The sequence below is a fragment of the Dermacentor andersoni genome, chromosome 10 (genome assembly GCF_023375885.2).
Source record: "Dermacentor andersoni chromosome 10, qqDerAnde1_hic_scaffold, whole genome shotgun sequence".
NCBI lineage: Eukaryota > Metazoa > Arthropoda > Arachnida > Ixodida > Ixodidae > Dermacentor > Dermacentor andersoni.
Window position 1 is genome coordinate 49,488,663 of NC_092823.1, and position 22,355 is coordinate 49,511,017.

The 22,355-nt window shown below is 46.4% G+C and overlaps 1 protein-coding gene across 1 annotated transcript; it reads right to left on the bottom strand.

Moving 5' to 3' along the window:
• Positions 1-4,481: 4,481 nt before the first annotated feature.
• Positions 4,482-21,180, bottom strand: LOC129388011 (juvenile hormone acid O-methyltransferase-like). The gene is made up of 3 exons (XM_055077959.2): positions 20,891-21,180; positions 5,638-5,785; positions 4,482-4,726 (listed from the first exon to the last, which is right to left on the bottom strand). Exons 1-3 carry the CDS (start codon positions 21,173-21,175, stop codon positions 4,554-4,556), a joined length of 606 nt encoding a protein of 201 aa, XP_054933934.2. The 5' UTR covers positions 21,176-21,180; the 3' UTR covers positions 4,482-4,553.
• Between the last annotated feature and the right edge of the window lie 1,175 nt (positions 21,181-22,355).

The window sequence follows — 22,355 nt, forward strand, 5'->3', positions numbered from 1 at the left end:
GTACATGCCTAATGCGTCCAGTGTCTCCATGCTCGCGTGCATGGGTCGACCCACGGCTCCCTTGGCGACCTTACGCTGGACCGTGTCTGGCTTGTGTCTCTGTACTTTGGTCCAGTTGTGTATGGCCGCGATGTACACAAAGTGACTTATTAGGAAGGCCAGTGCCAGTATCAGCAGGTTGTCCTTTTTGAGCCCGTGATGCCGGTAGACCACTCGTCTCAGTAGGCGTGCGCCGTCCTCAGCCTTCGTGCTCAGCTTAGCGACTGCGATGGTGTTCGAGCCACTCGCCCCTATTCTCAAGCCCAACACCTTGATGTGTCCGACCACCGGAATCGTGAGGCCTTCAGCGGTGTACAGGTGGACGCATGGGTCGGCGCCTGTGTCCCATCCCTTTGGTTTAGGCCCTCCTCTCATGGGTCCATATAGCAGCAGCTCGGACTTGCTCGGCGAGCACAACAGGCCTGTCGCTTTGTGGTACTCCTCAGCGATACGGATCGCATTTTGTAAAGTGCGCTTAATTTGTCCTTCACTCCCCTTTGCCACCCACATGGTCACGTCATCTGCATAGATGGCATGTTGGAGGTTCCCGATTCGAGTTAGTTGCCTGAAGAGTCCTATCATGGTCATGTTGAAGACGGTAGGGGATGTCACCGAGCCCTGCGGGGTTCCCTTGTCGCCCAGTTCAACTGGCTCCGACTGCAAGGATCCGACCCATAGCGACGCCTGCCTTCCCCTCAGGAAGTCACAGATGTAGTCATGGAGACGTTCACCAAGTCCAAGTGTATATTTTCTGTAGAATGAAGGAGTGCCGTATGTCATCAAAGGTCTTTTCTAGGTCTAGGCCTAGGGTGGCCTAGACGCCTCTTGTTGTGCTGCCTAGTATTTGGCTTTTGACAGCTTCATAGCGTCTTGTGTCGCCAGCCCCTGACAAAAGCCAATGATGTTGCGAGGATATATCGCGTTGCCTTCCAGGTAAGGCTTCATACGGTTTAAGAACCGCACGCTCCATGGTCTTACCCACTGACGACGTAAGCGAGATTGGACGCAGATAGTCCATGCTGAGAGGTTTGCCGGGTTCCGGTATTTACACCGTTTTAGCCCTCTTCCATTCTATGGTGACTGGGCCTGAACGCCACGTCTCATTAACTATAGCAGTGAGTTGTTCCGCGCCGCCATCACCCATATTGTGGAGGGCCTTGTTGGTGATGTTATCCGGCCCCGGTGCGGATCGGCTGTTGAGACCTCTGCGTGCTTGTATGATTTCTCAAGTGGTACACGTTGAGCACGCTCAACCTCAGCTTTGCGGTGTTTAAAACAACTCCAAGTCTGTCTTACAGTTCCAAGGATAAGAAAGAAGACCTACCGGTATTCTCCGGCCTCGAAGCAAAGCGCTCTGGATTGTTTGCACACTTTCTAGTTTGACCAAGCCCACATATATACGGATAGCTTTTCCACTCAGACCAGCTCCACCGGCGCAGTGGTTATACCATAACAATCAATACGCATTCGATACAAGATTTATGACTCGATAACATCTGCGGGTTCGGAGCTTGTTGCCCTCTGAGATGCCGTTGATTATATTAACAACCAACCGGCTAATTGGTGGGCAATATTCTGCGATTCGAATGCGGCCTTACAACGTCTTCTGTCATCTCTTCATCGCGGGTCCTGTTAACAACTCGTGTCGGAGACACGAGAAATGCACCATCATATGATCGCGAATGGACACCACGTCGTGTTTCAGTGGCTGCCTGGCCATTGCGGTATCCCCGGCAACGACCTCGCTGACGAAGCTGGGAGGAAAGCACAGGAAGGAGCAAGCCTTGTTTCTGTACATTTATCGCGGAGTGACGCAGCCCAACACCTAAGTAAGCTAGCGCACCATATGACATTGGAGTAGTGGCAAACTCCTGAATTCATCCAAGATTGATTGCACTCCCTCGATCCATCTATGCAGCTGTGGCTGTTACCAAGGCTTGCGCGAAATGAGGAAACAATGCTGTGCCACCCACGCTTGGGTGTCGCATTCACCAATACATATATGTTTTTGAGTGGAATGGCAGATAGCGCTGAGTGCAATGCCTGCGGTGTCGAGGAAACTATGCAACATCTACTGTAGTACTGCCCATCTTTTAAAAATGACAGACATGACCTCTGAACAGCTCTCAATCAGTTAGATAGAAAACCATTCACCTTGAACAAGATCTTGAGACCATGGCCAGCTACAAACAACCACAATATTGCTGCTGTGATATTTGAAAGCTACCAGATTGAGTCGCCGTCTGTGATTCGGACTGAGGGATCCAAGGTTATTCCCAGTGGACTTCGCATTCTTTTTATCTTTTCATCCCCTTTTCTCTTTCCCCAGTGGAGGGTAGCCAACTGGGCTCAGTCCTGGTTAATCTCCCTACCTTTCGTTTATTATTTGCTCTTTCTCTCTCTTCAGAGGTGAAGTTGGCGTCAAGCCTCGCGTTAGGTTGACCCGAGTATTGGCAGGTCACGTCCTCGGGAGCTGCCGCATCCACCACGGGAAGGTACTTGGCCGTCAGTTATGCTATTAGCTCTTCCGGTGTTTCGGTCTTGCATGCCTCGTATAGCAACTTTCTCATCGCGTCCGTCTGCGAGGTCTTGCGGTTCACACCGTCCAAGACGGGCTTCCTAAGGTTCGAAGAACCGCCTTTGCGTACCTGCCCGTGAGTCATGTTGCTGATCTCGCCCCATTGCTGCCTAGCTTGGTTGAACCGTCCCTTCTTCCAAGGAAGAACCGTCCGCTTTTTCCAAGCGGACGGTTCAGACGTTGTCCTTTCCATCTTTGCAGTAATTATTGCTTGGCTTCTAGCATGTGGGTGAGTCTACTGTCCATCTTCCCAGTTTCCATAGCAGTGATGACCATTCGCGTAGCTGCCTCGAAATCCGTCTGGAATTGCGTCATCCACCCATCTAGGGGTGCGTCCGCGTCCGCCGCGGACCTACCGGTCCTCAGCTCTCTGAACTTGTCCCAGTCTATTAGCTTGAATATCTTTTCCTCAGTCCTCTGCCAGTCTACCATCATCGCTATCATGTAGTAGTCACTGCCCAAATCCACCCCTGTTTTACACCACGATGCTCGAGTAACGTTTTCGATGAAGGCCAGGTCGGGCCTGGTGTTCCTGTTCGTGGAAGTTCCCCGTCTTGTTGGTTGTGCCGGGTCGGTTATGAGCTCGAGGCCTGTCTCGATGCTCTCTTTCCATTGATATATGCCTTTAGGTGTACTCTGCACTTATCCCTACGTCGGAGGCTGGACATTAAAGGCTCCCGCCACGAGCAGGGGGTTACTGCCTATCAGGTGCGGGGCCTTTGTTAGGAAATGCCGAAACATCTGCCTGTGCTGTTTTGAGCTGCTGTATACGTTGAGGGTGAACGTTGGCTTGCTACCTTTCCACTTGTCTGCTTTCTCTACAATCATATATTCGATGGTATAGACAGCATGTGTATGTCGTGCTTTACGAAAGTAAGCTTGTTCCGTAAAAGACTGGCGCCCCCCCCCCCCCCCCCCATCAGAATGCCTGGCCAGGGTACGATAGCCCTGGATTTTAGTGTGCTCGGTGAGCGTCTTCTGTAGCGCGATCACGCTAGGTTTTATTTCTTGTGCCCTGAGGTATTGGCGTAGCCTTTGTGCCTTGCCTCCCAGTCCTCGACAGTTCCACTGCCATACTATGAAGTCGCTAGTGGGTCCTGCCATCGCGGGGAGTTCTGTGCATGCTGGCGCGACTACCTGACATTACTCGGTCCGTTGGTTGACTGGTCGCCATTTCGGAGAGGCTAGTCGCTCGGGGTCCTAGTGCAGGGACCACCACATTGGTCTAAGAATACCTCAATCTTGTTGCACCGTTGGTTGTATCCATAGCCGCCATGTTGGATTGGAGACTGTTCATGTAAGTGTGTAGGTTGGCTACATTTGTTTCCAGACGAGCGATATTGGATTGCATGCCGGCTATCGACTACGTCAGCTGATTGACACTGTCCCTGAGCGCTCTCAGCATCTCACGGAACTCGTAGCGAGCCCGCCCGGCCGCCGTGGATTCTTGTTCGCCATTGAGAGCGCTGCATTTGGTAGGCCTCTAGCTGTCGATTTCATTATCTGCTTCTTTACTTACTGATCGGTCGTGGTTGGGTTGTAGGCTCAACCGTCATCCTAGCCGTATTGCCACTCCTAAATTTTTCTCATTTTGTCATGAGGTTGTGAATCACGGATCGCATATGCGCGTTTTCAATTTCTAGCTTAGCCAGCCTGTCATTGCTCACGTGCCCCGTTCTCGCGCCCCCGGTTACCTTGTTTGGGCCGGTTTCCCTCAGGCGGTCGGCCCATGTTGTGCCGGTTGACGGTCTGCCTCCTGAGTTGCGGTCCTCCAGGAGCACACAATGAAATGCGGTCGCAATTCGTACACTGAATGGCATTGGCAACCGCAATGCCATATTGTAATTAGAACGATCAACGCAGATAAAAAAAATTTTCTTTACTAATATTGTCTTGAACGGAAAGCCAATTTACTGCCCGAATTCCCGAACCAAATTTATGTGTGCTGTTTCATTCGCGTTATCCCGTGGATTACATAGTTGTCAGCCAAGCGCGGGTTTTTCCGCCCTCGTAGCCAGTGCTGAAGTTCTTCGTTAGCGTCTTTGAACAAATCGTGCTTTTCTTCAGCGCTCAGGGCGTTGTTTCCTGGTATCAATGCCGTCAGCATTCCTGCAGAATACATACAGAAGTAATGAAAACGCCATCAATGCGCACGCTAAGCACTGGACATTTCTAAACAGCGTTGGGGCTCTAAATTCTAACGACTTTTAATTTTCTGCTGTTCTTGCCTTTCGACATCTGCTCGCACGATGCTGCTCTCCAGCTGTCGAATAAAGCGGGTTTGGCTCGATCAGATCAGATATGCAGTATAATAAATAAGAGAAAAACAGCCTTATAATAAATAGCAAGATCTTCAAATTGTCAAAGTTTTCGTTGTTGCAGGCAACATAGAAATTCCAACATACAGAAGTTATAGATAGGGCAATAAAATATTGAATAGAATGATAAGACAGATGAAAGTACATAAGCCCCAATTTCGAGAAAAACGCTTTACCAGGATGCGGCCAGTGCACCGAGCATCAACAAAAAGTCGAATAGCAAAGGAGCGGTTTTTTTTTTCGGCATGAAAGACGGAGCTCAGAGGTGTGTTCGTGCTGGCGTTATTCACCAAAGCCATTCATCGTTATCTTGCGAGGTATAAAGGCAAGCAGTATTCTCAACAATTTTTTCCAGAGCGACGCAAACTTTCATCTGGCTCACAAGAAAATATGAAGAGACAAAAAGAAAATCAAACGAAATTTTTCCTGCAATCGAACTTGCATACATTGAGCATTTCGTCATATCTGAACGAAAAGAAAGATTTGCTTACCGTTACACTAAATAACACTAGCCAGCTTCTTTCCGAGCAGTTTCACTCGCGTTAGTTGATATTATGTGACTGCGACTAAGTTGAATGCAGTAAGCCATTCGATTACTCTGACTTGCACACTGTGAGACAGACGTTGGAATTTGTCTGGCCTCGCATATGCTGACGAACCTACCATGGATTGTGTGACGCTGGTCGGGGACCACACACTTACCGGACCATTCTTGCAGAGGGAGGTAGATGTGAGCCATCTCGCAGCTCCTCAATTCCAGTCCAACGTCTTTCGCCAGCGATTGGACGTAGTTCAGCCTCTCGTCAGTGCTCCCCATGTCCTGTGACGGTGGAATGAGGCCTTCCCACAGCTGCAAAGGTGCATCGCAGAGTTAGACGTGGCAACTATAACCGCAGGGGCCGCATTCACAGAGGTTTTCGTTCATAAGGGTTCTTGGCTAATAGCCGGTTAGCTCCTTCGCTGATTATATGTTCAACGTCAGAATTCGCTTCAGCGTCAGCTGTTACGCGCACAGTGGTGGTGCAGTTCCGTCGATTGCGTCAAACTGCCACATTTTTCACGTCAGCGCCAAGCTGTGCCTTCACCATAAATACCTCGAAGGGCGCCCGGGCTGCTGTAAAACTCGGAGCGCCACCACCAAGTGCTCATGCTCTAGCCGCCTTTAGAGGGTATATGCAGCAACTAGATGAATGGCCTGCTTTTGCTAACTTCATCCTCAGGGTATCAGGGGTCTTCAGACTTGTCCCGCCAGACGCGTCGTTTGTGATGGAACAGCGTTGCATCGCACACGTCATATTTGAGCCTAAGCACATTTGGTAAAATGCGTTTTTGCAACGCCGATGTAAAGTTGAAAAAAGGGTGCCGCTTTTGTCGGTTGCTAATGTTTACTTGCCCGGTGCAGTAGTTAGCTACTAACACCAAGGGAGGCGTCCCCTTGATACAAGGCTACCCTGCAATCCGCGAGTGACCGCATCGCAGCTGCGATAAACGAGCTTCGATAACGCTAGTAGAGACCTCGTGGAAAATGTTTTTATAATGAGATCACCGTGATGGTTATGTCATTAAGGCAATCTCGATGATAAAACCAACTCCTTGGAATCTGTGTGAACCGAAGGTGTTGCGAAGCGGCTAAAAATGCGGTCAATTCGCGAATTTTGCTCCTTTCTCTTTGGCTTTAAGGCAACCGGATAGCGCGCTTGCGCTCTCTCGCAGCCGTGCTACGAAGTTGTGACAATTCTTACATTCTATTGTGTTTCCCTATTTTTTTTACTATGTTCCAGTCTACAGCTCGCTTCTTGGCCAATGCTGCAACGAATGCCCCGCATGGGCTACCTTTAATGCGGTAATCCTCATCAACATTCTGCGATCATCCCGAAGAGGAGGTGGAAACAAGCAAATAAGGGGGGATATAAACGTGAAATACGTCTGGTTGGCTAGCATACTCTGGGGGATGGTAAGGAGATAGTTGGCGTTGGCAAGGTGAAAGTATACAGGTGTACGTGCTATTGTGACTTTATGGTTATTAAAGTAAGCAGAGAAAGATCAAAATGGTCTGCTTCCTTAAACGAATTGCGTTCTTGAAGACGAACGTTTGTTCTTATGCTGATATTTGGGTCTCATTCGTTTTATCATAGTAATTCCATAGAAAGCAAGGCCAGGAACCTGGACATCTATAATGCCATTACAGGTGGCGGTGCTGTTCTTCGTGTGAGCTATTCAGGGTTAGATATCTCTGGCAGGGTTCACAAAGAAGGCTTAGATTTAATAGGATTTTTAGCTTGGAAGGACAAGCGGCAATGAGAAAAATGCATGAATGTGTTTGTGCAGATCGACTGATAACACGTAAAGGCACTAGCACTGGAAACCTGACTAGGTTGATAACGTACCACGAATGTTCGCCGTGGTAAAGTATGACTTCGCGACGCCGATAAAGAGGGTGTTCAGCGCACAGCTGCAAGCGCATTAAATTAGTCACGGCTTTTGCCGAAAGCGACCCGCATACGCCACCACGACGGGGGAACAGCATGCTAGCAAGTTCACAATTTCGTTACGAATGGTCCAAAACACGATAGTTTACGATGCATCGCCACATAAACCATGGTTCGCCATAATGGAGGAATGCCTGTACAATGCAAAGCAAGCCAAGCGCGAACGAAGTTGCGGGTAAGCTGTCGTACGCCCGCGCTGCCGGTGTCACGCAGTCCGATGCGCTGAAATTTAGCAAATGCCTGAGCTATGGTGGAAGGCCTGATTAGAAAAGGAGAGAAAGCAGAAAAAATTCACGAATGCGGGCTTTGTGGCGCTGGGCAGAAATTTCCTTCTATATTATGACCTCATTCCTACAGGTTAAGCAGCGGAAACACTGTTTTTCTTGGAAATAAACTTCTCGCTCCTTTATGAGCACCAAAACCCACAGTGCTTCTCAATATAAACGTGTAGCGCCATGGCTGGATCCAAAATGCTGTTCGATTTATCCGTAAGATCGGATTATGGGAAGTGGAATAATAAGGAATTCCCTGTACCAGATCAGAGGAACACGGCAGTCCTTTGTGCACTCAGATGTTTGATACATGATTCCAGTAGCTAGAGCAAAGGAGAATACCTTGAGTAAAAATTGCCATCACTTCATTGCACTGGTTCACATTTGAACTGTCTTGATCGAAATAAGCTACTCTAAATTTAAAATTTCGCTGTGAAAATACTCACTTTATTTAAGTTAAGCTTCTTCAAGTTGAAAATACCCTGCTCCAAAACTAAGCTTTTTATGCTCCAAATTGATCCAAAATTTGTTACAACTGTCTTACTAGGCCAGAAAATCCGGCGAACAAAATTCATGTATATGCGCGTGAAGATCTTTGAATTCCAAGAGGCTGCCAGCTGTGGATTACCGTAGTATTAGGAGCGAATTGTGCCGTTCTCACATCGTTTCAACATTTCGGTGATTTTGTTAATATCTTTAGGGTTCGTCACGCACTTTCTAGGGCCCAAGAGCTCTTATCTACACATCTATGTGTCTTTGTATCTAACCGTTTTCCCGATTTTCTGGGTCACTGGGTAGTCCATGGCCAAGTCGACAGCTCATCGGGCTGCTGTGCTGAGAGAATAGCTTTTACACAGACCCTCATTTAAATTAGGGTCACTGAGTATGAACCAATCTGTACTTATGGGCCGCTCTTCAACGAACCTCAGTTCAGGCAGACATGGGTAAAGTAGATGCGAGACATGGTATATACCGCAGTTCGAAGAAACTGTTTGACACCGACTTTGAGCACTGGGCATGTGGCACTCATTGTGTGATGCCCTTCAATGAACATCTCCGATGCTAACTTGGGTCTCTGACTATGTGTTAGTAAATGTGTGCCTTTCTTCAATAAACCTCATTGACACCTTTCTTTCTAACTGCTAACGGGAATGTCCCACCCTGCAATGGCAAAAAAGACCTAAATTTATCCGATGTTGAGTACATTCTAACCCAAGTCACAAGGGTACTTAAATAACGGCAACCTGACGCATTAACTGCCTGCGCCACAAGTACACTTGGTATGTGCCCCTTTTCAATGACCTTCTTTTCACACCACGTCTTTAGGGAGCTGTGCAACGAATTCGCTGCGTATGCACTGCTCTTCAGTGAACCTTCCAACAACTGGGGTCACTGATTATTTGCGATTGATGTGTGCGGCATGCGAGGGAACTGTTCTACGCGTTCGCATAGACCTCCGCCACACGCTTTTAGTCTGAAAGTTCAGGCGTGCACTGTTCAGCAGTGCCACTACATGGCGCAGTGAGTCTAGAACGAAGTGCGAGAAATGAGCCTGGTTTCCTCATGACCCGTTTCTTAGCGATATACTTCACAGTAGGTCACACCCATGTTTTGCACCGGTGATGCTAGATGGCGCCGAGTGTTCTTAGGAAAGCGTCAAAAAGGAACCGCACTGCAGTGCACACCTTATACATAGCTCGTTTTGATGGTGACAATAGGTTGTGTCGCTATATTGATTCAATGCTGCAAGTATTCCTGTTTACTGTCGTTGTGAGATGGGTTCTGTTGAATTTTCCATCATTGTAAGGTAATAAAGCACGCGCATGTGGGACGACGTTCGCGTATGCAGTTTTTTCTGGCCAGCACTTTTCTTATGACGTGTTGCTTGCCTTTTTTCACAATTGCATATTCAAAAAAAGGAACCCACAGATTATATGGCTGCGGCATAATTTAATATTTGTTAGCACATACTTCATTTCCATTGACTTCAGACATTTTTGTATGGTCAACAGAAAAAGAAAAGAACGCGTACTGACTCGCCGTTGGGGCTGCTGCCGTGTTAATTCACAAATTCAAATTACGCCTTGTAGCCGGAAGATTTACGTTAAATATGACGCACGCCTCTCGCGTGGTTTGTTCACCTTTGTTTTTGATCATAGTCTAAATGTGTACACGGGTTACTGAAACGTAAACGTCGTGAGGAGCAGCAGATCGCTCATTGGCTCAATTACTTATTAATCCCAGAGATATCACTGAACATGTGACACAATAGGGGGCCACATGCAATGCGCAAACATGTGATGCCGGTCACACCCACTGTCGTAAACGATGTTAACCAAGCTTGGATGAACCGATATGACGAAACATCATCAAGATAACCGACACACATCGTATTTCGCCGACAAACGCTTCCCGTACCCGCCCTCAGCGACGGCAAATCTCCTTCCAGGCAATGGGCTGAGCATTAGGCTGCCGCCGTGAAGGAACGAGGTTGGAAACCAACCAGAACACACTGAAAGTTTTTTTTTTTATTTTACGAGACCTTCTAGTCACCGACGCAGAAGACAGGGACACACAATAGCCCGAAGATAAGAGAAAAAAGCTTAGCTGGAAAAAAAAAAGTTTCGCAAGGAATCGACAAAACATTTAGTTCATAAATATTGTCTCATCATTATCATCTTCATCAGCCTGTTCTATGTCCAATGCAGGACGAAGGTGTCTCCCTGCGATCTCCAATTACCCCTGTCCTGCGCCAACCAATTCCTACTAGCGCCGGCGAATTTCTTAATTTCAACGCTCCACCTAGTCTTCTGCCGTCCTCGACTGCGCTTCCCTTCTCTTGGCACCCATTCTATAACCCTAATAGTCCAACGGTTATCTAACCTGCGCATAACAAGACCTGCCCAGCTCCACTATTTTTCTTAATGTCAATTAGAATATCGGCTATACCTGTTTCCTCTCTGATGCAAACCGCTCTCTTTCTGTCTGTTGACGCTATGCCTAGCATTATTCCTTCCATCGCTCTTTGCGCTGTGGTTAACTTGTTCTCAAGCTTCTCTGTCCGTCTCCAAGTCTCTGTCCCATATGTCAGCACTGGTAAAATGCACTGATTGTGCACCTTCCTTTTTAATGATAATGGTAAGCTTCCATGCAGGAGCTGGCGATGTCTGCCATGTGCCATCCAACCCATTTTTATTCTTCTGTGAATTTCCTTCTCATGACCAGTGTTCTATGTGATTAGTTGACCTAGGTAAACGTACTCCTTCACAGACTTTAGAGGCCGACTGGCGATCCTTAAATTTTGTTTCTTTGCCCGGCCATTTATAATCATCTTTGTCTTCTGCATGTTAATCTTCACCCCACTATTACACCCTCTCTGTTAAGGTCCACAGTCATTGGTTGTAACTCGTCCGCATTGTTGCTGCAAATAACAATGTTATCGGCAAACCGAATGCTGCTGAGATATTCGCCGTCGATCTTTACTCCTAAGCATCCCAGTTTAGTAGCTTGAATATTTCTTTCAAGCATGCACTGAATAGCATTGGAGAGATTGTGTCTCCCTGTCGTTATAGGTACATTCCTGTTTTCTTGTGTACAATTAAGGTAGCTGTAGAGCCTCTGTAGATAATTTCCAAGATATTTACGCAAGCGTTCTGTACTCCTTGATTACATAATGCGGCTATGACTGTTGGTATCTCTACTGAATCAAATGCCTTTTCGTAATCTATGAAAGCCATATAGCGAGGCTTCTTATACTCTGCGCATTTCTCGATAACCTGATTAATGACATTGATGTGATTCATTGTCGAGCATCCCTTCCTGAAGCCTGCATGTTCACTTGGTTGACTAAAGTATAGTGTTGCCCTTATTCTATTGGAGATTATTTTGGTAATTATTTTATACAATACCTGGAGTAACCGAATGGGCCTCTAATTTTTCAATTCTTTAACGTCTCCCTTTTTGTGGATTAGTATAATTTTTGCATTCTTACAATTTTCTGGTACCATTGCAGTCGATAGACACATGGCATGAAGAGCCGCCAGTTTTTCAAGCAATAGGTCTCCTCCATCTTTGATTAAATCGACTGTTATTCCGTCAGCGCCTGCCGCTCTTCCTCGTTTCATGTCTTGCCAGGCCCTTCTGACCTCATCGCAAGGTAAAGGAGGAGTTTCTGTATCCTGTTCCTTACTGTTTCCAATTGAGGGTTCTTGACTCTTCTGGTACTGTACAGGTCAGTATAGAATTCTTACGCTGATTTAACTATATCTTCGAGATTGCTCATGATATTACCCTGCTTATCTTTCAGTGCACACATTTCGGTTTCTCGTAAGCAACGTTTTTTTCGCACTGATTTCAGGCTGCGTCCATTTTTACGGCTTCGTCAGTCTTTCTCACATTATGGTTTCGAAGATCACCTTGTCGCCTTATTGATCAGTTTTGACTGTTCCCCGAATTCTATCTTATCTCTTGAGTTGGACACTTGCATTTCTGGTCATTTCTTTATTAGGTCCTTTGTTACTTGGGAGAGCGTGCCTACTGGTTGTCTTGGTGCCTTGACTCCCACTTCGATTGCTGCCTCTAAAGCCAACCTAGTTACTTTTTCGTTCATTAGCTCTATGTCAGCATCATTTCTCTGTTCTAAGGCTGCATATATGTTTGCAAGTACAAGCCTGAATTTGTCTGCTTTGACCCTTACTGCCTCTAGGTTGACCTGTTTTTTCTTGCTCTTTCTTTCTTCAAATTGAGGTGAATCCTAGCCCTCACTAATCTATGGTCACTGCACTTTACCCTACCTATCACTTCTACATCGGGCAGTATACCGGGATCAGCAGAAAGTATGAAGCCTATTTCATCTCTTGTTTCACCATTAGGGCTTTTCCAGGTTAACTTCCTGTTGCTGTGCTTGTTAAAAAAAGTGTTCATTATTCGAAGCTTATTCCTATGTGCCAATTTTACCAGCATCTCTCCTTAGCGTTCCTTGAATCGACGCCGTAGTTGCCCATTGCTTGTTCACCAGCCTCCTTTTCCCCCACTTTTGAATGGAACTCGCCATTACTACAGTATACTGAGTTTGCACTTTTCTCATCGCTAATTCAACATCTTCATAAAAGTGATCTACTTCCTCATCATCGTGACTGCATGTTGGAGCGTAGGCTTGTACTACCTTCAATCTCCACCTCTAATTGAGTTTGATTGCGACTAAACTCTCATTAATGCTGTAGAATTCGTCAATGTTGCCCGCTATGTCTTTATTGATTAGGAATCCTACCCCGTATTGCTTCTTATTTAGGAGACCTCTATAGCAGAGGACATGTCCGTTATTGTACAACGTGTATGCCTCACCAGCTCTATTCTCACTGAGGCCGTTGATATGCCAAACAATGCCTGATTGTCCCTCAAGGAGTCCTGCTAAGCTAGCCTCACTCGAGAGGATTCGGGGGTTAAACGCTGCTACGGTCAGTTTCCATTGGCTGCCTGTCCGGACCCAGAGATTCTTAGCAACCTCTGCTGCGTTACAGGTCCGACCGCCGCCTTGGCTAGGCACTCCGCAGCTGCTGGGAACTGCGGACCATTAGGTAATTGATTGAGTCATTTGGGAGGGCGTGGCCGAATACTGCACCAAGGAGGCCAATTCATGTTCCGGTGAGGCAGATTCCTTTTGAAGCTTTGTCATTATCATCATCATCATCACCCTGGTTACGCCCACCGCCGGACAAAGGCCTCGCCCATACTACCCTAACTACCACGGTCATGTACTAATTGTGGCCATGTTGTCCCTGCAAACTTCTTAATCTCATCCGCCCACCTAACTTTCTGCCTCCCCCTGATACGCTTCCCTTTCCTTGGAATCCAGTCTGTAACCCTTAATGATCATCCGTTATCTTCCCTCCTCATTACATGTCCTGCCCATGCCCATTTCTTTTTCTTGATTTCAACTAAGATGTCATTACCTCACGTCTGTTCCCTCACCCAATCTGCTCTTTTCTTATCCCTTAACGTTACACCTATCATTTTTCTTTCCATGTCTCGTTGCGTCGTCCTCAGTTTAAGTAGAGCCCTTTTTGTAAGCCTCCAGGTTTCTGCCCCGTACGTGATGAACTGGTAAGACACAGCTGTTATACACTTTTCTCTTGAGGGATAATGGCAACCTGCTGTTCATGATCTGAAAATGCTTGCCAAACGCACCCCAGCACATTCCTATTCCTCTGAATATTTCAGTCTCATGCCCTGGTATGTATTCCCTTCCCACTTCCAGTGCATCGCTACCTATCGTAAATTTCTGTTCACTTCCGAGACGGTTAAATATTACTTTCGTTTCCGCAAATTAATCTTTAGACCCACCCTACTGCTTTGCCTCTCCAGGTCAGTGAGCATGCATTGCAGTTCTTCCCCTGAGTTACTAAGCAAGGCAATATTATCAGCGAATCGCAAGTTGCTAAGGTATTCTCCATAAACTCTTATCCCCAATTCTTCCCAATCCAGGTCTCTGAACACGTCCTGTAAACACGCTGTGAATAGCATTGGGTAGATCGTATATTCCTGCCTAACGCCGTTCTTTAGTGCGATTTTGTTGCTTTCTTTATGGAGGACTACGGTGGCTGTGGAGCCGCTATAGATATCTTTCAGTATTTTTACATACTGCTCGTCTACACCCTCATTCCGTAATGCCTGCACGACTGCTGTGGTTTCGACTGAATTAAACGCTGAATCAGAAGCTTTGTCGGCATTCTTAATTTGGTTGAAGCTGGAATAATATAGCCCCACCCGATGTCGGCATATTTTGCAGGGGCCAGGCGTCACTCCAATCCTGCAGATGTGCACTGGAGGATGTGACTTTCAAGCACACCATTGTAAAAAAACAAATTCTTATAGTGGATTCGAGCTTCCGACTATGGCAAATGAGCATTCGACAGAGCTGAATCAGATAATCCCACAGGTGGCTAGGCTATCATTTCACCGACAAGTACAGCCTCGAGGGCCATACATGCCTCAAATCTTATTTGATTTATCCGCGATAGAAATGTTTTTTTTATCGCGATGGGTAACTAAATATAGAACGATTTCTAAACGGTTCTCGCCTCGTAATTCCGGAATCGCACGTGCGAATGACGGTCGTGAACTCGGCTAGGTAAACCCTACAGGCGTACCGACGACCACACATACGCAGGCGGTCGTGATTTCGGCTAGGCAAAAACTATGCAGCTGACTCCGACTCGCGTTAAAAATAATGATATTGTGCACGACGCGCTCACTTCGAGTCACTCAAAGTCCGTTTGGTCAACCTGAAATTCTTGTAAACATGCTTGAAATTTTCCGCGCAATAGGGTCTTTGCAGATCGCAGCAGGTTAGACGGCGTAGTATTCCTCAATGGTTCTAACATGGTGGTTTCGGAGTCACCCGTACGCATGCGGCCATAAACGCGGCTAGATATTTATTTATTTATTTATTCAAATACCCTAAAGGCCCTCTTGGAGAGGGTATTACATAGGGGGGGCACACGAAACACACTAATAAGAATATGCGAAAAAAAATAGTAAAAATAAACAATTCAGCAAACATAGTAAGAACACCACAAAATACGCATACACCAATATTGGAAGTGGATTAAAGTTCGAATAAAGATAAGAATGAAGTGTGAAAATCGAAACACCGGGGGTTCAAGGATAACACAAAAAGAGAAAAAACTGCAATACGATGTCAAACAAGATACTATACTATACTATACAAAAAATACTATACTATACTGTACAAAGGTATACTATACGATACAAAGGTATTAAATTAGCCCTGAAAAGAAATAGCTAACACCAAAGACGCATAGAGACGTCAAGTTCTGATATGATTCCACAGCATTTGATGAAATTGATCGGTGTTAACTTCAGTGGCAATATCAGATGGTAGGTTATTCCAGTCAGCTATGGTTTTGGGGATGAATGATTGTGCGTATTGGGCCGAGTGGCAAGCTGGGCGTTTCACTTTGCAGGGGTGATCACGGCGAGGAAAAATGACAGGGGGTGACTGAAAGAAGTCGTCGCGCAAACGATCATGATGATAAAGTTTGTGAAAGAGAGATAGGCGGGCGTGTTTCCGTCGTAGTGATAGCGGAGGCAGTTCGGCACGAATTTTTAAAGATGTAACACTGGAGTACGGAGAAAAATCTGAAAAAAATGAAGCGAGCAGCACGGCTTTGCAGGGATTCAATGTTACGTATAATGTAGTCTTGGCTCGGGTCCCAGATGGCACATGCATATTCAATTTTAGGCCTGATTAACGTGGTGTACGCGAGTTTCTTTAGGTGTGAAGGCGCTTGCTTTAGTCTGTGTTTCATGATTCCGAAAGTACGGTTAGCAGATGCAAGAGTAACGTTGATGTGATGATGCCATGTTAGATCCGATTGCAAGTTGATTCCTAAGTATTTGTACGTGGTAGTAAGTTCGACAACATTGTTACCTATAAAGTATGAAGTTGGAATACGGGAAGAGGAGTGCGTAAATGACATGCACTTAGTTTTAGTATGATTTAGGGTCATTTGCCAGTCTGAACACCATCTGTTTATTGCGTTGAGGTCTGACTGCAAAGCTTGATGATCAGTGTCAGTAGAAATGGTACGGTAAATTACGCAATCATCGGCGAACAGTCTTACTCTGGACGACATGCAGTTAGGCAAGTCATTAATGTAAATTAGAAAAAGCAAAGGGCCAAGCACGCTCCCTTGTGGAACGCCGGACGTGACAGGAATAAAAGAGGAGTTGCAATGATTAATATTTGTGAATTGAGTTCGAAAAGACAAGAAATCTTTTATCCATGCAATGACTTGTGCGTCAATGTTAAAATGTTTAAGTTTCAGTAGTAGCCTGTGGTGAGGAACGCGGTCAAAAGCTTTGGAAAAATCTAAGAATATTGCGTCGACTTGGTTGCCAGCGTCAATACATGAAAGTAAGTCATCAGTAAACCCTGCAAGTTGCCCATCGCATGAATATCCCTTGCGAAAGCCGTGCTGGTATTTGAAGATTATGTTATGTTCTTCTAAGTGTTTTATGATTTGAGAATGTATGATATGTTCGAGTAGTTTGCAAACGGTGCTAGTTAACGAAATAGGCCGGTAGTTAAGCGGTGATGAGCGATCGCCAGATTTAAAAATTGGTATGACCTTGGCTGTACGCCAGTCATTAGGAATTTGGCCGGATGATAATGACTGTGAAAAAAGAGCGCACAAGATTCCCGAAATGCTTTGCGATGTACTTTTAAGCAACTTGTTGTTGAACCCAACGTGGTCAGATGCAGATGATACCTTACGATTATTAACTAGTGATATGATACCGGACTCGTTAATATTTATCTGCGGCATGATGATATCGGAAAGTGTACCTATGTTTGGGCATGAAGTGACGTCCTCGCGGGTGAAAACAGACGAGAATGCATTGTTTAATATTTGTGCACACTTTGACTCGGGAACAGTGGCGCCTGTGGGATCGGTAAGCACAACATCGGGGTGATTGCTTGGATTTATTACTTGCCAAAATTTACGAGGATTGTTAGTCAGCATAGATGACAGGTCGTGGTTGAAAAAGTGACGACGACTGGATTTAAGTAACTGTTGGTATTCTTTGTCGCACTGTTTGTATGTAAGCCACGATGGTGCAAGATTGGATTTCTGGGATTGCCTGTACAATCGCTTTTTTTTGTTGTTTAGACGCCGAAGTTGCTTGTTGAACCATGGCGTAGAGCTCCTACTCCTAATTGTTATGGACGGTATATATTTGTTAACGACGTCAGTAAACATATTTTTGAACGCGACCCAGTTTTCTTCAACTGTACGGGACAAGAAGTCATTAAGAAACTGGTCGGCAAAAAGAGATAATTGTGCATTCATTCCATCAAAGTTAGCTCTGCTATAGCATTTAATTTTTTTTTCAATGATCTTCCTACTGTTATGCCGACAAACAATGTTCCCAGTAATGACGTCATGATCGGAGAGCCCATCTAGGTGACTAATGTTGACGCAAATGTCAGGGATATTAGTAAGGATTAGGTCAAGAATACTGGAGCATGTGGCAGTGCGCCGTGTGGGTTGCATGATAAGTTGGGATAATGAAAAATCTAGACATGACTGAAGAAATGCATTCGATTCTCTTTCACTCTCCGTGACAGATAGAGTTGCCCAATTGATGCGTGGATAATTAAAATCCCCAAATATGAATAATACACAATTAGGAAATCGGTTACACACTTCACTCAAAATGCGATAGAACTCTTCAACAAAAGTACTGGCCATATCAGGGGGGCGATAAAAAACACCGATAAGTATGTCAGTACTGCTACCGTTTAACAACACCCATACACATTCAAGAAACGTAGAAATTATGATGGGTACACATGATAATTCTTTTTTTATTGCCAACAGAACACCACCACCTCTCCGATTTGACCTGTCGCAGCGAAATATGTTGAACGTCGCCTCGCTAACAAAAATGCTGTCGTCGGGAACATTGTCCGTAAGCCACGTTTCCGTGAACGCGATTAAGGATGCAGAGCATGAATCGATAAGCGAGGAAATGGGAACAGCTTTAGAGAGGATACTTCTGGTATTTGTATAGAGGAAAGTTAATGCGGTATTATGGAAAGGCTTATGAACTGACGGCAAAGAAGGGTTGATTACTTGAGCTGAGGCAGGAGAATGATTGGGTCATTCGTCAGCCCTTCCGTGGGCGCCGTCCTCTACCTCTGGCGCATCATTTCCAGATTTTTGTAAACGGACTGCGCAGTTGGCATCCGTGTCCCAGACGTAAGCGTCATCATTTAGAATGAGCTTGGTGAAAGCAAGGCGGGGACGATCACCCTCCTTTTTTATTGACTTCGAGAACTGCCAAAGCTTTCGGCGCTTATCGCGCACGGCAACAGAGTAGTCCCGTGCTATCCTGAAATCTGTTTCCTTCAGCTTGCTGCCATTGCTGAGCAGCGTCTCGATTTCTTTTTCATTGTAGAATTTAGCAATTATTGGCCGATTTTTCTCGGCTGAGAACCGACCCAAGCGGTGGGCCCTGGCAATAGACTGTACTGAAACCCCCAGTTTATTTTTACAAAATTCTCGAACTATAGCCTCGGTACTGTCCCACGTTTCTGAATGGCCGGTGTCTGCAATGCCAAAAAACAGTGCATTCGATCGTCGTGAACGGTTTTCGAGGTCATCAATTTTCTCTTGGAGTTTGCGAACGTTACTGTCACAGGTTTCTGGAAGTTGCGTTGGAGGCATAGGTACACGTTTAGATTCAAGGTCATCGACGCGTTTAGTTAGCGCGTCTAAGTCATTCTTGAGGATGCTATGCATTTCTAGAACTTTATTTACAGATTCTAGAAGGCTCGCGTTATTTGTCTCGAGACGCCTAATTGCATTGCACACTAAGTCAAGCTTCTCTTCCTGCGCCTTTGTCATCGGACCAGGGTTCGACTCAATGTCACCACCTAAGAGCAAACGACGCCATAGGTACAAAGCCGCGGAACGAAAACGCTTGCAACAATCGGGTGGCCACGACACCGCAACAAGACAGACATTGTTATCACGAAAGGCGTAGGAATCGTGGTAGCTAACCTGTACAAATGCAAACGGTGAGAGCAACATCGCAACTGCGGTGGCGTGGCCCGACGTGTCGAAGATGTTGCCGCCCTTTTCATACTGCGGATCAGCTGACAATGTTCCATGTTGCCAAACGAAGGGTGCTCCCGTGTCCAGAAGTGGCGGTGTAGGTAGCGGCCGGCTCGAGGATAGGACGCACTGTTCCATTCCAAGGGCGGCGGTCCTAGTTGATGCGTCAGCACACCATCCGTCATTTATCTTGAATAGTCGAGTCGAAGCAATAGGCGTCAGCAGACCAAGCCCAGTCACCAGCACCTGTACAAATGCAAACGGTGAGAGCAACATCGCAACTGCGGTGGCGTGGCCCGACGTGTCGAAGATGTTGGCGCCCTTTTCATACTGCGGATCAGCTGACAATGTTCCATGTTGCCAAACGAAGGGTGCTCCCGTGTCCAGAAGTGGCGGTGTAGGTAGCGGCCGGCTCGAGGATAGGACGCACTGTTCCATTCCAAGGGCGGCGGTCCTAGTTGATGCGTCAGCACACCATCCGTCATTTATTTTGAATAGTCGAGTCGAAGCAATAGGCGTCAGCAGACCAAGCCCAGTCACCAGCACCTGTACAAATGCAAACGGTGAGAGCAACATCGCAACTGCGGTGGCGCAGTTGCATTTTCGGCTAACTTGAACAATACTTAAATGTAAGGTGTAAAAAAAAGAAAATGCGCATACTGGGAACTTGCTAGTCGCGTGTTGAGGGCGGTACATCAAACAACTCACGGTCTCGGCTGCCTGCTTCAAGCATCGGAGAAGTCATTCCTAACGAGGTGGAACTGATACAGAATCGCCGCCCGAGACTGATGCGCCAAATGAGAGAAAAATGCCCAGGCAGAGACTTTCGCGCAAAGGGCAAATCCTCAGAGTGGGGAGACGGGCCGCTAACAATGGTGCTGAGCCGTGCGTATGGAAGGCGTCCTTGGAAGGCAGCCTTGCTCTATGGTTCGAAAGCGCTTATACGTCGCCTCTTTAAGCTACAGTGCATGCATCTGCAATCGGTTATGCATTGTTTGTACACTTCGCGCGGGGGCTCTATTGAAGTACCTTTACCGCCGCCGTTGCAATACTCGTAATTTAGCAGTTGCGAATGCGAGCTAGTGATATTCAGGAGTAAAAAGAAACCCCCCGAAAACTAATATAAGTGCGAATGTCGAGGAATTAGATGTGTGTGAACTGCGACCTTTTTCACTTTAAAATCTGTATTGTGAGCTTGGCTACTGTTGTCGCTACGTCACTTTGTTGTATTATGTGCGTGGTACTGTAAACTGTCTCATCATATATTTCCTCTTCCTTTTGCACGACACTTATTTTTTGTCTCTGTGGTACAGAGCCCGTAATACTATTCATGTTCAGAATAATTATAAAGTGCACGATGCGCTCGCTTTGATAGCAAGATCTCAGTAGGCACAATCGGCAGCGCCCTTCGTAAGTTATTTTGTCTAACGTTGGCCAACTGCCTTAACAAACATGTCCAGCATCACCATGGCTCGGCAACTTCTTTTACGAACAGTTATGTCATAAGAACATTTTTGGTGGTTACGGGCTCTGCTTATCCACCACTCACCTCTGCAAACCTGCTCCAGCGTTCCTTTCTGGCCAGTGCCCTCCAAATTTCTGGTGTAACGTACCAAGCACCGTAAAAGAGAAGACATTCTCCACCAGGCTTCAATAGCTTCGCCATGTTGCTCCATGCCTTGGGCTGGTCTTTCACGCGGTTAAGACTGTTGAAGCAGTAGAGGCGATCGAAAGGTCCGTACAGCCTGAGGAACTCGGACACGTCGCCTGTTATGTCCAGCTGTTCGAAGGCTAGCTTTGGATGAGAACTGTGCTCGCGAGCGTAGGAAACCATGTTTGGGCACACGTCGACCCCTACAATTTTCTCTACGTTGTCTGGAACGTTGGGCAAAAGGATTTTCATGGTCACTTGACCGCAGCCAGAGCCCACGTGGAGGAATCGCAATGGCCCACATGGACTCGCGCTTTCTTGCCCGATGCCGCTGTCTAGTGCGTTGTCGAACGTCAAGTTGTAATAATTTAGCAACTTAGTTATTATGGGGAAACAACACGACACGTGCTCCGAGTACGCACACGCGTCGTAGTCAGGTTTGTTGTTTTCGGGCTGGGATTCGTCATGCATTTTAATTTATTCACAGTGATAGTGATGTGCGTGGCTTTGTTGTTCAGAGTCGTGCCTGCAAAATTGAGAAAAAATACGGCAATTTGTTTGGTTTCCTGACTCGCTCTCATTATCCATGGTAAAGACTATCTGCAAGATCATATTTAACTGCTCAAAATTCCAGTTTAATATTATGAGTGCATAAAGGAGCCCTCTTGCAATAATTGGACATTTGAAATACTAGCGCGAGCGTCACGCAAAAATCGCAAATGTAGCCATTTCTGATAGTGAAAAAAAATACACTGCGATTACACTGCTCGCTGGAGGCGACGCATGAGCTAACACGCGGTTTCTCGGCATGACTTAGGTAATCTCGAAGGCCACGTAATAGCAGATTCCGCGGGAGCGGCGGGTTCCTGCGAAGAATGCTCTCCCCGTGTGAGACGATCAGATTACCGCGCCATCTGGTTGGTCTTTGTCGATTTACAGATGTAGCAACGCGAGTCCTAGCGGGATTCCTAGCGGGCGGTGTCGTCTGGTGCCCGCTACTCGCTAATAAAGTTCCGACACGGCTTGTTGGGGCTTTCCTCCTAGCGTCACCACACGCGCCCTTCTTGTGATGTGCTGCTTAAATGTTGCTAACACAAAAAAAGGGAACTACACATTACCAGTTCTGCGGTGTTGCTAAAATTGTTTAAGTGATATAAAACACACATTATGACAAATTTCTTCCCAATAAAATGTCTTTACAGTTGGCCTTGAAGTGTTCTTGAGAAGCAAAGGTGCTGAGCACCTTGAAATTTACGTTGCTAGAACTGCTGGCGCTTGAGGTGCTAGACCCCATTTGCAGTCACATCGGGGCCAAGAACGTGGCTGATGTGGATCGCAGGACAAGCCGGGGCAATTTACGTGC